Raw genomic sequence first — 15,372 nt, forward strand, 5'->3', positions numbered from 1 at the left:
TAGCCATTTTGAGACTCCTTAGGGTAGTGATAAAGCGGGATATCAAATCCAAACTCTTCTTCTACTTCTCCTCTGAACCACTAAAGAGCATTGTTACAACGCTATGGCAATTAATCAAACACAAAAGCACGCAAATTACAGATATTTATGGCAATGGAGCCCTTCAGCCGGGGTGGCCCATAATCTGGACTGTGCGACCTCCATCATGAATTACATGGTCTGCTGGCCTGGAAATTTAAGGCACTTGTCCTAATAGGTTTATGCCCTCATCACTGATGCCACCGTGAGTTTCCCAGTCTTCTGTGAAATTTTAATTGCTCGAAAGCATTTCAGGGGACACTTCAAGATCCATCAGTGGCATAAAAGAGGAAGACCACCCGGTGGAGAGTTCTGAATGCGGTGAACAGAATGTCCTCCCACGAAGGGATTCCATATTCTAAGGCAGCAATCCGGGTGATTGTTGATGCGTTCCTCTGTGAGGGTGACAGAGGAATGGAAGTTTTTAGAACTCTGTGAATGACAGCCCTTACCCTCTATCTGTATAAGGGAAATGCCGTTTCGAGGCAAGGGAAAGGAGTGTGACATCTCCGAGAAGCTGCAGAAGTTCTGGAAAAAAAGTGAGACGGAATTTGTATTTCTGTTGCTGTGTACTCACCTTACATATCTTGTAAGCCTTACTATTCTTGCCATATTGATCAGTCCCCTGGGTGGGGTGTGTGTGGAATCATTAAGATAGCACTTCTTTTTTGATTAATATTTGCAAAATGTACGCCGGAGGTTGCCAACTCCGTCTCTTTGCAACAAGTAAAAACATGTCCTCCGGTTAGGTTAAGCAGTATTATGGTAAAATAAACCCCTGGTTTGGCCAAAGTCTAGCAGTTGACCCACCATATTGTGTTGATCCTGTTTGCTGGATCCTGTTCTGTTTGTGCCCCTGCCTCATGGGCCAGAATTTTTGAAACCAAACGTTGGTAATTCTGTGGTAATTCTGTACCCAACTTTTTTTGTCCTATCCTCATAAACAGAAGCAAGAAACAAGCTTTCTCCTTCATAAGAATTTGGTGCAAAGGAAAAAATCCTTATCTTCCGTTTTGTTTGGTTTTTATCTTGTGTGGGACATCTGTGGATATGTTCAAATGTTCTGCGAATTTGTCAGCGCAAACTTTTCAGAATACAGATAAACCAATTTGCCCCTGCTGCAATCTTTTAATCTAGGAAAGAAGCTACATAAACTGCGCCGGGCTCTTGCTATGATGATTTATCCTGAGAATTTTACTCACTCCATTAGCTCCCCATCAGGTAAGCAACATAAAGATCACTTATATTATTAAGATCAGCATTGGAGGCCCCACTGTCAATCATACCTGTAGGAAAAGACTTTTAAATTGTGGTATCCTGTTTGCAGAATACTTTATCATCAGGCAACAGAGGCTGTGTACATAGTGTATATTCAAATCATAGTTGCCTCCAAAGAATCCACCCACAGAGCTACAATTCCCAGCACCTTTAAGAAACTGCAGTTCCCAGAATTCTTGAAAGGGGTGCTTTAAATACTTGGTGGGTGTACACAGCCTGAGTTGCTTTTTGATGCCGCTTTGAAAACCTTTAAAAATTTTATTTCCCAAGCCTTTTCTCATTCTGATGAAAGCTGTCTGCTGAATTTACTGTTTATTTATTTTATCTGCTCTCCTGCATTTGCACTGTTTATATTTTTTACTGCATGCTTTTCATTATTATGTCTTTGAATTTGCAAGGTGACAAAAAAGCTTTTCTAAAGCTAAGAGTCAGTGTAAAAACTTTTTTTTTTTTTTAAGTAGTTCCAATGGGCTTCAATTACAAAGAGGGTAGATTTTGGTTGGACATTAGGAGGAATCTCTAGCCAGTAAGAACAGTTCAATATTGAAGTTAATGACTTAGAGGAGTGGTAGGCTGCAAATTCATCTATTGAGGATGCTTGTAGCTCTAGAGTTTCTACTCAGAGCTGAGAATTAGATGGAAATAGCCTACAAGGCTCCGTCCAATGATGTGATTATGTGAAATTCAGAGTTTTGTCCTCCTTCCTGGTGATTTAGCAGATGCAAACAGGGTCACTATGGTGTATCTTTAACCACACTATTGCCAGATAACTATTGCTGCAATCCTAAAGTCACTTGCTAGGCCATGTGGAGAATATAGTATGCTGGATCAGACAAAAGTCAGTTTGTCCCAGTATTTTGCTTCCATCAGCAGACAACTTATGAAAAATCAGAAGCTAGTTATGGTTTAAAGAAAACAGTCTTATCCCGTTGTCTCTGTGTTTGGTAGAAGGGCAGGATTTCTGAATACAGACGTCCTCCATTATTTTGCCTAATCCCCGCCTTCCTGCCATGTAAGCTTTTGGATATCACCACTATAACTTGTGGTTATGAGTTCCACAAGGTAATAGAATAAGTTTGCCTTTAGAATGGGGAACCCTTTGAAACTGAGGTGTTGCTGACATCAGACACCCATGTGGTTTCAAGCCAAAACTGAATAAAAATAAATGCATGTGTTGCATTCTAAACTGAACAAAAGACTTAAAAGAAGATTCAGTGGATGCACGATATGGAGGTATATCAATCAAAAAGTCACAGATCCTTAGCACGACAGGTACTGAGTGCAGTGTAAACAGAACATCAGATGCCAGGACAGAAGTTCTAGCATTATAATCAGGAAAGTGAATGCAATCATCTCCGTATCTGATGCACCTCAAGTGATCATTTACACTTCTTAGGAGTTTTCTGGAAGGAACGACTGGCTTAACAGCTGTGGGATCTCCACAAAGAGAAGAGAAAAAGTAGCCAAGTCTAAGGGATGGAAAGATTCACCTCTCCTGACTTGAGGGGAATTTTTAAAGCAAATGTGGTTCTATGGCCCTCTGGTGGCATTTTATAAGCTACAACATGCCGTAATAAAATTTAAATACGCTGGTGGGCAAAGGGTCAGCCGTACTGACTGAATATCACTTCCACAATGCACATATTTATTTATGACAATATTTGGGGGCATGGTCCATCCGAGGAAGCTCACAACATAATAAACAATGAATACAAGCAATCTGAAAGTTCTCAAAACTGGCCAAAGATTGCCTTGAGAGTTTTGCAGGAGGAATTCAAATGCCTAGCAAAATATTAGGGTTTATGCAGTTAAAGTGACTTATGTGCAGGAGCAGCGCCAAGTCCACACTAAACAGGCATGTGGAAGGGCCCCAAGAAAGAGCTATTGCACTCATGTCCTGCTCCTCATATGAGAAACACGACAGCAGACTAGGCAGGCCCTTGGTCTGATCCAGTAGGGCTCAAACGCTCTTTGCAATAAGCCCCACTGGATTCAATTGGGCTGAAGTCCCAGGCAAGGTGTGCATAGGGTTGTAGCCTTCATAGCTGCTGGATCCAATTGGACAAGCAATCATAAAGAAACTAATTTGCATGTACAGCCTGATTGGTTGGCACTGCTCTCTCCTTCAGTGCTTGCCGGGCTGAAGAAACAATGGGAACTCCCATCACTTGCAACCCTGGTGGTTTCTCCCCATGACCCGTCTTAGACAGTGGCAAAACGCCACCATCTTTCCTGAGTTCATCCTCATTCACCCTGGGGATGAAGTTTTGAAACCATGGCAGCAGAAGCCTCTTCCTGAGAGCCAATGTAGTCCTCCTCTAATGGGAAATGCCCAAAATGTTAACATAGGAAGCCGTCAGCGTGAAGAATAAGCCCAATGGAATAATCCAGTCTTCCTCCTCCAAGTCCAAAGTAGTTGTTGCCCCCGGGGAAAAACGGTAATAGGGTTACCTTCTGGTGAGTCTGGGTAAACACTGGGGGGGGGGGGGAATACAGCTCATTCTATAGGGACAACAGTGCTTTATTTAAGAACAGGGTTAGCCACTAGTTTTCCCAGAAGGCTGCTTTGAGGATGGGTGAGTATACAGAGCTTGGATCATGGCCACTCCCACCTCACAATGGGTGTTTGTATCCCAGACATTCTAATGCTCACATCTCTTTGTCGCTGGATCGACTTGGATGGTATGTCATTTATCAGTTTCTTCAAGCTTATATTCTGCCCTTCCTCCGAAGAGCTCAGCACCACATACATTTTACTCATTTCACAACTTACTGCATAAAAATTATATACCTCTTGATTTTAAAATCAAAATAAAAAAGAGGGGGAAAGCCCTGCGTTTTAATCATGTCAACCTGGTAAAATAACCTGAGAAATAGTGCAGGCTCAAGGTCACCCAGTGAGCTTCATTTGAGTGGGCATATAGCTGCTCCATCACAACACAGACTGCTCATCTTTAACATTTGGAGGGAAGGAAGCTATAGCAGACAGTGGGTGCCAGAAAGCACTGTTCCAGGGACAGTGCTGGATTTACAGAAGCTGTCCCGGTTTCTGATTTGATTCCAGAATGTCCCGCTTTTCCTTAAGATGTTTCTATTTTCATCAGAAAAAATGTTGGAAGGTATGGAGTTATGTGACCCCCCCAGAGCCAAGGAGATAAGTAACCATACAACCTTTAGAAGACATCTGAGGCAGCTCTGTAGTTTTTAAAGGTTTAATGTTTTATTATGTTTCTATATATGTCAGAAGCTGCCCAGAGTGGCTGGGGCAACCTAGTCGAAAGGGCAGGGTGCAAATAATAAAAGTATTATTGTTGTTGTTTTAAAAATTTAGAGACAGTGTGAGTGCTTTCAAGCCTCATTATCAATGGAAAAGTTTCCCAGTATGGAAAGGCATAGCCTGTTTTTTTATTGATTTACTTGCTGCACTTATATTCTACCTTCCTTCTGAAAGTGGTCTGCTGGGCTCTTACCCCCCTACACACACACATAAACATTACATCCTCACAACACCCCTGTGAGGTAGGTCAGCCTGAATGATAGTTACAGGTCCAGGGCCACCCGCTAAGTTTCATGGTTGAATGGGGACTTGAACCCGAGTTTCTCATCTTCTGCTTCCACTGGCAGCAACCCAGCAACGGAGCTATTTGTGGCCGTTAATTGGGCCATGATTAACCCCGACACAATTGCTTTCTGTTCTCTGCACTTCCAGTGACCACGGAACGCATCATGTCTTCTACGAAGCCAGAACCGTCTGCTACGTCTTCAGAGACCTCTGACGAAAGTCTCGAGGATGAGGTAGTTGTGTATTCAAGCTCGTTTGCATACCATAGGTGGTATCTTAAAAAAAACCAGTTTTTAGCTATGCGATGTAACTTTCCCAACCTTTCCCCCAACTCTCCAAAGCAGGAAATTAGATGGCACAGCTTAAAGTTGTATTAGAACAAGTGTTTAGATGAATACTCCCCACTTTGTTCTTTTCTTCTTCCAGTTTTTTTTTTTTTTTTTTGCTGGGCTACACTCCTTTTTGCTATCTTATTCTCTCCTCAGATTACCCATCTCTCCAGGTTTTGCAATGCCATCTCAATCCCCCAAAGGTGCAAAAATAAAGGTGTTCTTTGGTTTTTGAAAGAACCTCATACAAAATGCATGTTTAAAGGGGAGAAGGCACCAAAAGAAAAAGTGTGTTTTACAAGCAAAGTATGTACAAAATGTGTGATAGTTTACATGTGGGTTTTGGGGGGCATTCTTCTGGAAAGATATGATGGGATGGCCCTATGATGGAGCATCAGGAAAAGTGACTGGTCCGTCCATCCCTCACTTGCAACAGAATCAAAGAACCACAGTATGAAAGGCAGGGCACTGGGAGAATCTCAGCAGATCTCGGAGCATAAACTTGATCTAAACTAGTGTATTTTAAGTTGTTTTGTCTTTGTTTTAAATGCTGTTGTTTTTTGGAAGTCACTTTGAGTTTCATTTTTGAAAAGCAAGTGACTAATAAATATAATAAATGTTTAAAATAAAATTATAAAGTCCACCCAAACACGGAGGGTTGCTAACTTCAGGTTATAGTATTGACTTGTATTACAATTTGTGGCCTCTGCTTCTTTTGTGGTATGCTATTGTTTATTGGTACTGCCGTAGTGTGGACGTGTTGTTTTGTTTGAACTGTGCTCTGAATGGTTTTTATTTATGTATTTATTGTACAACTGATGGTTTAAATAACAAAGGTCTGGCTTTGGCTTCCATGTCAGAATGTCTTGAAGAGAGTTGGCAGCCTCCCCTTGGTGTGCTCTGTCTGCGACTTGGTTTCTTCAAACTACACCTCCATCAAGAGAAAAAGCTCCTACCTTCAGACAGTGTGTGGCGGGGCAGAGAAAGGCATGAAGACCATCACTGGAGCTGCCATCAACAAGGCACAGCCACTTCTGACTACATTTGAACCTCAGAGTGAGTAAAACTGAGGCAGAGGGCTGCATTTTTGTGTGCACGCTAAATGCAACAAGCTAGAATTAGCCGAAGAGATGGCAATGAGTATTTATTGACAAGCTAGCTCACAATCTCTGAAATATACTCGGAGTCCTGTAGTGATTTCATGCTCTTTATTGCAGCTTGTAAAACAGTGACTGAATTGCCCGCCAAACCTCAGGCTTTTATATACATTATTTACACAATGAGTCCCGTCTGATTGGCTGATTCTGCTTCCCTCCGGGAGCCTGATTGGTCCTTTCCTGCAGGCCAATCAGTTGTTGCATTCTACAATCCTACCAGCCTAATAGGCTGATTAACTTCCTCCTGGAGCCTGATTGGTCTTCTCCTGCAAGCCAATCAGTTGTTGCATTCCGGGATCCTACTTGCGTATTGTTCTAGGATCCAAGCTTAGTACAGTCATATCTCGGGTTGAAGTAGCTTCAGGATGGATATTTTCGGGTTGCACTCCACGGCAACCCAGAAGTAATGGAGTGCGTTACTTCTGGGTTTTGATGCTTGTGCATGCGCAGATGTTCAAAATGATGCCACGCGCATGCGCGGAAGCGGCGAAACGCGACCCACGCACATGCAGACGTGCAGTCGCGTGTTACGTTCGCTTCAGGATGCGAACAGGGCTCCGGAATGGATCCCGTTTGCATCCAGAGGTGCCACTGTACATAACAATCGTCCTCAAATTGCCACTGCTATCAACACACGCAACAATCTATTCAAGCTTTTCTGGGTTTAAGAGTCCTTCCTACCTTGGAAATGAGGTCTAGCACAGTGCAGGAACTTCCTGGAACCCTGTAGACCAGTAAACGGATTCTAGTCAGTGGTGAATCGTGACGCCAACATGCCTGGGGTGGATACCCGCCAATGCAAGGGTGCAGGGCAAGCGACAGAGAACAAAGGCATTGGACAACCAACCCCCACCACCGCTGGAGCAACCCCAGCCCCGAGCGGAGGCTGTTGTGCCCTTCTGCCACCCCCTCCCCAGATCTGAGCCTTGCAAGGCTGCTCAGTGTGGGGACATGGCGTAAACTAAAGTCACCTGGCTCCGTTGCTTTGCTTGCATTTTGAAAGACACTCGCTGCTGCAGGGCGCCTGTTTGTGTGTGTTGTGTTTTCCTGCAAAAGGTTCCGCTTTCAAGTTCGCCTCCGCCCCACATGCCAGTGGGATGGAGTCAGGATTCGCCCCCCTCCCCACGACTCCCCAAACTGGTGCCACCCCACCCCCCAATTCAGGATGGTAGAGCCAGGAGGCGGGTGCGCAGCGCGCTCAGAGTTGAGCGCCGGCACCAGGGAAGCAGCGTGCCCACCTCCCAGCTGGTTGGCCATTTTCACCCCCCTCATTGATGACACCCGGAGTGGCCCGCACCCCTCTTCCTATGCCGCTGATTCTAGTTAAGTCCCTGTTCTACTTTGCTCAGAAGTCCACCAAGAAAAAACAGGAGAATCTGCTGCTGAATTTGGTTGTTACAGACAGAAATCCAAAACTGACCAGCCAAATAATCACACCAGTGGTGGGAAAAGTAAAGGTTTGTTCAGACGGCGTTAAGAAATTACAGGGGAATCAAGTTCAAAATCCTGTACAAAAGTTGTGTTGGGTAATTTCTTCCAGGTTAGAAATGCGGTCAAGGTTTTCCTGATTTCCTTTATGAACATAGGCCTGCCCTCAGTATCTTGGCTATTTAACTGTGTGCTGTTAGATTAATTGATTTATTGCTGTTGTTATTGTTGCAATCTTTGAGGTATGTGAGATTCCGGGGGTTCCAGGCACTGACTCAGGGTTCATGTTTCCTTTCAAATGAGGGACAGTGGAGACTGTGCTTTAAAGAGCAGATTTTCATGGGGAAAGCTCTGGAGCAAAAAAAAAAAAGGGGGGGGGGACTTTAAAGGCTTTAAAGTGTGGACCGTGCCTGGAAAGCGCGAAGGAAAGTGGTTAAGCCCATAGAAAAATAAAACGGACATTGGAAAAATGAGGGACCGAGAGAAAGAACAATTGATAGATTTTCACCCTACCAGTATTTTGTAACCATTGCCAAAGTTCCTTGTGTGATTTCTTGGTATAATATTTTTGTTACAAATATAAGTCAAAGCTCAGTTGTTTTAGTGAGACTGAAGGGACTCATACCAGTAACCATAACAAAAACCTAAGTGTCTTCTTCTCTGTGTCCCTCTCCTTAGTTGCAACAGCAAACAGGTACGCCTGTCGGGGCTTAGATACAGTGGAAGAGAAGATGCCAATCCTTCAACAGACAGCTGATCAGGTAAGCAGTTGTCTGCCTCCCAGAAGATTGCAAACATTTATTTAGGTCATTTCGAATAAGTCTCTGGACACTTTGCAACATCTTAAAAACATCACAAGTAGAGGTGAAGGATGCTACAAATGACCCACAGTTCAAAGCAGCCCAAAACCAAGAGGAAAGATGGTCCTCTTGAAACACAGAGGGCAGCATGTTATTGGTCTAACAGAAAATTATCTGAAAATGATATATCGATGGTACCTAACACCGAGTAAATTGGCAAAAAATGTATACGGTAAATCCAAATCAAGTAAGTCTTGGAAATGTAAAGAGAAAGAAGGTTCTTTATATCGTATGTGTAAGGTCTTGTAGTAAGGTTAAAGCTTACTGGGAAATGATATATAATGAATTGAAAAAGATGTTAAAAATAACGTTTGTAAAAAACAACAACCCAGCAGCTTCCCTTTTGGGAATTATAGGGACAGAACTACCCAAACTGTCTAGAAATTTATTCATGTATGCTACTACAGCAGCAAGAATGTTATTTATCCAAAAATGGAAAGAAGAAGTCCCAGAAAAAGAAGAATGGATAAAAAAGTTTATGGAATATGCAGAAATGGTGAAGCCTAGCAGAAAAATAAGAAACCAAGATAACAAACTTTGTGTAAAAGAATGTAAATAGTCTATTTAATATTTACAAATAAACTGTAAACAGATAAGAACATTGGCGGGATTATTGTAATAACCTGCAGTTTTATAAGCATATATGTATCTAAATGCCACAATTGACATTACCCAAGACAAAAGCTAGTTTCCAACAATCCCACCAGGATCTGTCTTCTGACTCTTGCAGGTTGTCTCTGGTACGAAGGAGATAATGTCTTCTAAAGTCACATGTGCAAAGAGCGCCATGACCCGCCGGCTATCGGGGATGGTTGACATGACCAGAGATGCTGTCCAGGGTAGCGTGAGGACCACAACGTCCATGGTGACTGGGAGTATGAGCCTGTTGATGGGGACGAGAGTTGGCCAGATGGCCAGGACCAGTGTGGACACCATGCTGGGCAGGTCCCATGCATTTATAGATCACTATCTCCTGGTTGCAGATGAAGATATGAGTAAGGGCTCCTTAGAGTGTTTTCCCCCTACCTGTACAGTGCAGAGTGGGTTTTTATCTTAATGATATGTGCAGACAAAGTACCAAGATTTAGACCTGGGGTGGGAGAACCCTTTCAGTTCAAGTTCTACATTCCTTTCTGGGCAAATTCTGGTGGTCACATGCCCAGTGGGGGGGGGCAGGTACAAAGTACCCCTTTGGACAGTAGACTAGTTCCTACACATACCCAGCTTTTTTTCAGCCAGAGCGCAGTTTCGGCATCTCTCAGGTGGGCACCGTTCTGGCCCCCGCTTCTTGCCTTTATGTACTTCCGCGAAGCCCCAAACAAACATTTCAAGTCAAAACAGAAACTGGCCAGTGTATGCGAGTCTATTCTTTTTTTTAGATCTATGACTCTGTAGTTTTTTAGCAGTGAATGCTGCTGTTGTCAAACCAACAGCTGTTCAGGGCTGCCCCAGATTGCCTGGCAACTTAGAATTTCATGGTGAGTTCTGGCACCATTTTTTCTTGATAAAAAGCACTGCACATACCCCTCTCTATCCAGGCAAGCAAGAGGCAATACAAGACCTCAAGGACGCATTCTGCACAGGCAAACAAGGCCAGTGAGGGGTGTGGCCTGGGGAGAGGATGTGTGGCATGAGGAGAGCCCGGAGGGCCACATAGAGAGGACTGGAGGGCCATATTTATTCCCCAAGCCTGAGATTCCATGCTCCTGATTTAGACAGATCATTAATGTCTAAGGTTGGGTCAGCCCCATGAGCATCTTTCCGCGATTTTATGCTCCTCTAGTGTTGGATTTTTTAAAAAAACACACACACACAAATGTGTATACATGCTCCATTAACTGTGAAGCATGTACCACTTAGATGTGCCAAATTTATTATAGAGCCTGACCACTCACGAGGGGGGTCAGCGTCTGTGAAAATATTAGGCCCTAGACGAAATGACCCCTCCTCAGCTCACTGTCCTATCTGTAGGTAGCAAAATGGGAAGAGAGATTTCAGAAATTTTGCAAAGGGGGCAGGCAATGTGGTGAAATGAGGGGCATATTGGAGGGGGGCAGCCTTCCCAAAGTCATCTTGAAAGATAAAGTGATGAAATAGCATAATTCCCAGGACATCTCTGCAGGTGTGGGGAGGGAATGGCAGCCAGACTAACTGGCAGGTCCCAGGGATTTTCTGGGGAGTGGTGACTGGGGAAAGTAAGGCATTTCACCCTCTTTCACCCCCCCCACCACACATATGACTGGGTGGCATTTTACTCAGAGTAGACCCACAGAAATCAATGGACCCACTGTGGTTACATGAAAAGCTTTAAACAATGGCTCCACCATTGGGGCGTAAAATGTGATTACAATTTAACTTATAAAATGGTGCCCAAGAATGCCAACATGGTTAATCCCCGGCGTAGGGAAACATTGTGTACATGGCAACTGGCTCATGGAGATGTCTCCTGGCCATGGATCCCAACTCCTCGCAAAAATGACTGGGGCCACCTCGAACACGGGGCTGCTGCAATCTCCTTCTGCCTCCCTTTATGATCACACAGTGATGTTTCTTTCGTTTCAGATGAGACTCGGACATGTTCTAAATGTGGATTGGGGGATTCTGGGGAGGAAGTGCAGGCGCAGATCAGGTGCGAAGGGTACATGGTCTGCTTGCTTTCCTTGCTGAACAAATTCCAACACTATGCTTCGATGCAGTCTCAGCGCCGCATCAGCCACACGTGCCAGAGCCTCCAAAAGGTCACGGAAAACTGCTATGCGGTAAGAGCACTCTTTCCCCTTCCTATGTCGCTCTGGGCTGGGAGGAAACAATCACATCTCCTTTGAAAACAAAAAGTTTCAGTGAGGCTGAAATATTTCTTAGATTAGCCCCAAGGATGGTGTATGTGAGAGAGAGGGCGGGGGAAGGGGAGGCAACTGTGTCATCAGGGTCAAATTCTACACCAGAACTTTCCAAACTTTTCATATTCGTGACACACTTTTTAGAGATGCATCTTTTAGTAACACAGTAATTCAGTTTACTAGCAAACCAGAGGTTAAACTAAAGGAAGGTAAAAGGTAAAGGTCCCCTGGACAGTTAAGTCCAGTCAAAGCAGACTATGGCGTTGTGGCGTTGATCTCGCTTTTGGGTCAAGGGAGCCGGCGTTTGTCCACAGACAGCTTTCCAGGTCATGTGGCCAGCAGGACTAAACCACTTCTGGCACAACAGAACACTGTGATGGAAAACAGAGTGCACGGAAACACCATTTACCTTCCCGCTGCAGTGGTACCTATTTATCTACTTGCACTGGTGTGATTTCAAACTGCTAGGTTGACAGGAGCTGAGGCAGAGCAACAGGCGCTCACCCTGTTGGGTGGACTCGAACTGCCGACTTTCTGATCAGCAAGCTCAAGAGGCTCAGTGGTTTAGACCACAGCACCACCCATGTCCAGAGGTTAAACTAACCCCTTTCTAGCCCTGGGAAGTGCATGGGGAGCGTTCACATGACACACCTACACACTGCAACCGACACAGTAATGTTTGGAGAGCTCTGGTTTATACACACACACACACTGCAGAATGAGAAGTACATTGCCATGTAAAGAGAGAGAAGAGAGCATAAGACCATTGAGTCCACAAAATAAAATAAATGCATGGGAAAGGGAATTTATGCTCCAAATTTAAACAGCACTAAATGCAAGCTGTGTTCGGGAAGGGTGACCAGGATACTAACAGTGCGCTCTTGATTTGCCCACTGCAAGTGTGCATCTTGCACTTGGCACTGTTCGGATTCAGTGGATTTCCAGGTGGATCTGACCCAGTCTGGCTTGCGTTTGGCACCCAAAATGCACATGCTGGCCAGCTCCTGGGTGCGTCGTCAGCGTGATCCACAGAGTTCAGCAAGTTCACAGCACAAAGTCCACAGCACAAAGTTAAGTGTGACCACCTCCCTGTAAGCTGATCCACAGTAAAAAAAGCATTAGGAGCAGGGGCTAGTGGAAAAGTTGGCAACTTCATCCTTGCATTACGTCACACCCGCCATGTCAAAATCTCTCTTTAAGTGTGGTGAGGCCATAGCTCAGTAGCAGGAGTAATGTTTTGCATGCAGAAGGTTGCAGGTTTGAGTCCTGGCATCTTGAGATAAGGCTAGCAAAGACTCCTGCCTGAAACTCTGGAGAGCCAGTGCCAGCTATTACCTGTGGGGTTTTTTTAAATTACATTTATATAACACCTTTTTTCAAGGTGGTGCACATGGGTCTTCCTTTTCCTGTTTTATCCTCACAACAACCCTGTCAGGTAGGTTCAGTGGCCCAAGGTCACCCAGTGAGCTTCGTGACTCAGTGGGGAATAATAGAAGCCCCATCTCCTAGGTCTTTCTTCAACACTCTAGAATTGTGGAATCTTAGAGCTGGAAGGGACCCCAAGGGTCATCTAGTCCAACCCAGACCTTTGATCATCTCAGTTGCCCTCCTCTGCACACCTTCCAGCTTGTCAATATCTTTCTTAAATTGTGGTGCCTGGAATTGGACACAATACTCCCTCCAGCTGCAGTCTAATCCAGCCTTTCTCCACCTAGGGTCCCCAGATGTTGCGCAACAATTCCCATCATCCCTGATGCAGCACTGGTCCTGCCAGCTAGGGCTGATGGGAGTTGTAGTCCAACAACCCAAGGTTGAGAGAGGCTGCTCTAAGCACTCCACCACACTAGGTGGACCAAAGGTCATGACTTGTAATAAGTCATCTCCCTATGTTGTTGTTGTTGTTGTTTATATGTATAAATATTCATTCCCCAATGGATGTCTGCATTTCAGGAATGGAAGGCTTGGCTGACTGCCTTGTACTATACGGTCACACTCCCGCTGAGGACCATCTACCTGATCGTCCTCTTCAGCATGGAAGAATTATCCTCCCAGTTTCACGAGAATGTCCCCCAGGCCTCGTACGCCCTCGAAGAACTCAAGATGGCCCTCTCCACCCTAGAATGCCTGCAGGATCTCTGCCGAAGAATCTTCACCCGAGTGTGGGAGAGAATGTCTGAGGAGGAGAACCTGAACGCGCTTTTGAACTACGTGTCGCAGTCCCTGCCCTTTTGCTTCTTCACAAACAGCTGCAGATGCAAGACCTGCCCTGGCAGCGCCATAAGGGCCCTCAAGATTGCGCGGAGCGGGCAAGCGTCTCAAGGCACCTTTTCTGGGCAGCAGGAATCCAGGACCAGCTTCCTGGCAGCAGCAACCCCAACCACCTGAGCCCTCTGGGTCTTGTTCAGCTGTAGAAGGCAGAGGAGGAAAGTGTGCAATGTGGACTTGAGGGCATTTTTAAAGGGCTTGGTTCTTAGATTAAATCCTAGGCACAACAGCAGCCTGGCAGTAAATGAGTAAATTAGACCTTAGTGTGCATGTGTGTTTTTCTCGTGTCTCGGAAAGCCAAGGAAACTCACTCTCTCTCTCCAGGCTGAGGGAAGATGAAGGGAATCCAAACAGAAGTCCTTGTTCTAGGATCCCCAAAGACCCGGTTACGTTGTCAAGCTAAAAATATGCAGTATGCATGTCCCAGTCCACCTCCTTCCCAAGTCATGGGATAGCTCAGTGAGAGGGCTCATGCTTAGCATTATACGGGCTGCAGCATATCCTGTAGGAAAGATTTCTATATCAGGCAGCTGTCCAACATTCTTTTCGGAGCTGCTTCAGAACATCCTTTTCTGTCAAAGATGGGGAACTTCCAGAGGTTAGGCTGCAGCTCCCATCACTCTGGACTGTTGGCTGAGGCTGTCGGGAGTCCAAAAACATTGGGAAGACCACAAGTTCCCCAGCCTCGTCTTATACTATTTTGGTAACACCTGAAGATTGGGGGCCACATGGCGAGGACTCCGCGCCGTCACTTTTTCCTATAACCCTGTAGTCCCAGTTCCTGGGAAGGGTGGCATGAGCACCCTCAAAAGTGGGACAGGGAAGCTATGACCTTCTCGAGGTTGTTGGAGCGGCCGCCGAGACCACATAACACAGGTCTTGAAAGACCTACATTGGCTCCCAGTACATTTCCGAGCACAGTTCAAAGTGTTGGTGCTGACCTTTAAAGCCCTAAACGGCCTTGGTCCAGTATATCTGAAGGAGCATCTCCACCCCCATCATTCTACCCGGACACTGAGGTCCAGTGCAGAGGGTCTTCTGGTGGTTCCCTCACTGCAAGAAGCCAAATTACAGGGAACCAGGCAAAGGGCCTTCTTGGTAGTGGCACCCGCCCTGTGGAATGCCCTCCCACCAGATGTCAACGAGAACAACTACTACCAGACTTTTAGAAGAAATCTGAAGGCAGCCCTGTTTAGGGAAGCTTTTAATGTTTGATACATTACTGTATTTTAATATTTTGTTGGAAGCCACCCAGAGTGGCTGGGGAAGCCCAGCCAGATGGGCGGGGTATAAATTATTATTATTATTATTATTATTATTATTACTCCCTTCATGCCTAACCACTGGCCCGCTGGCTGGGGCAGATGGGAGTTGGAGTCTAATGAGCCGCAGCTTCCCTAGCCCTGCCCTAAAAGTATCATCTGGTAGGAGGGGAGCAGAGGTGGAGAGGTCCAGGGGGTCCAAAACTTATTGCAGCAGCATCCCTGTCTCCAGGGCCCTAGAGACACACCCCGTCAGCATGAAAGGAAAGCTTTTTTGCCACTGCATGCACCTAGGCTAAGCATTTAGGAACAC

The 15,372-nt window shown here is 45.3% G+C and overlaps 1 protein-coding gene across 3 annotated transcripts; it reads left to right on the top strand.

The window, feature by feature from the left end:
- Window positions 1-390: 390 nt before the first annotated feature.
- On the top strand, window positions 391-14,055 carry LOC309351889 (perilipin-3-like). Of its 3 annotated transcripts, none has more exons than XM_081880058.1 (8): window positions 391-617; window positions 1,216-1,299; window positions 5,066-5,151; window positions 6,108-6,303; window positions 8,511-8,593; window positions 9,423-9,687; window positions 11,255-11,451; window positions 13,483-14,055. In XM_081880058.1, the coding sequence occupies exons 1-8, from the start codon at window positions 551-553 to the stop codon at window positions 13,915-13,917; spliced, it is 1,413 nt and encodes a 470-aa protein (XP_081736184.1). In that variant the 5' UTR covers window positions 391-550; the 3' UTR covers window positions 13,918-14,055. The 3 variants fall into 3 exon arrangements, with proteins under 3 accessions (XP_081736184.1, XP_081736185.1, XP_081736186.1); XM_081880059.1 differs by having other exon boundaries at window positions 511-667; XM_081880060.1 differs by lacking the exons at window positions 391-617; window positions 1,216-1,299 and adding an exon at window positions 3,504-3,813.
- The last annotated feature ends 1,317 nt before the right edge of the window (window positions 14,056-15,372 follow it).

This window comes from Podarcis erhardii (assembly GCF_964252035.2).
Source record: "Podarcis erhardii genome assembly, chromosome: 10".
Classification (NCBI taxonomy): domain Eukaryota; kingdom Metazoa; phylum Chordata; class Lepidosauria; order Squamata; family Lacertidae; genus Podarcis; species Podarcis erhardii.

Excerpts from the sequence above, each read along its gene's own strand:
- LOC309351889 (XM_081880058.1), top strand. The coding sequence starts at position 551 with ATGCCGTTTCGAGGCAAGGGAAAGGAGTGTGACATCTCCGAGAAGCTG. Across the intron at positions 8,594-9,422 it reads TTCAACAGACAGCTGATCAG|GTTGTCTCTGGTACGAAGGA; the intron begins GTAAGCAGTTGT and ends TGACTCTTGCAG. Across the intron at positions 11,452-13,482 it reads TCACGGAAAACTGCTATGCG|GAATGGAAGGCTTGGCTGAC; the intron begins GTAAGAGCACTC and ends TCTGCATTTCAG.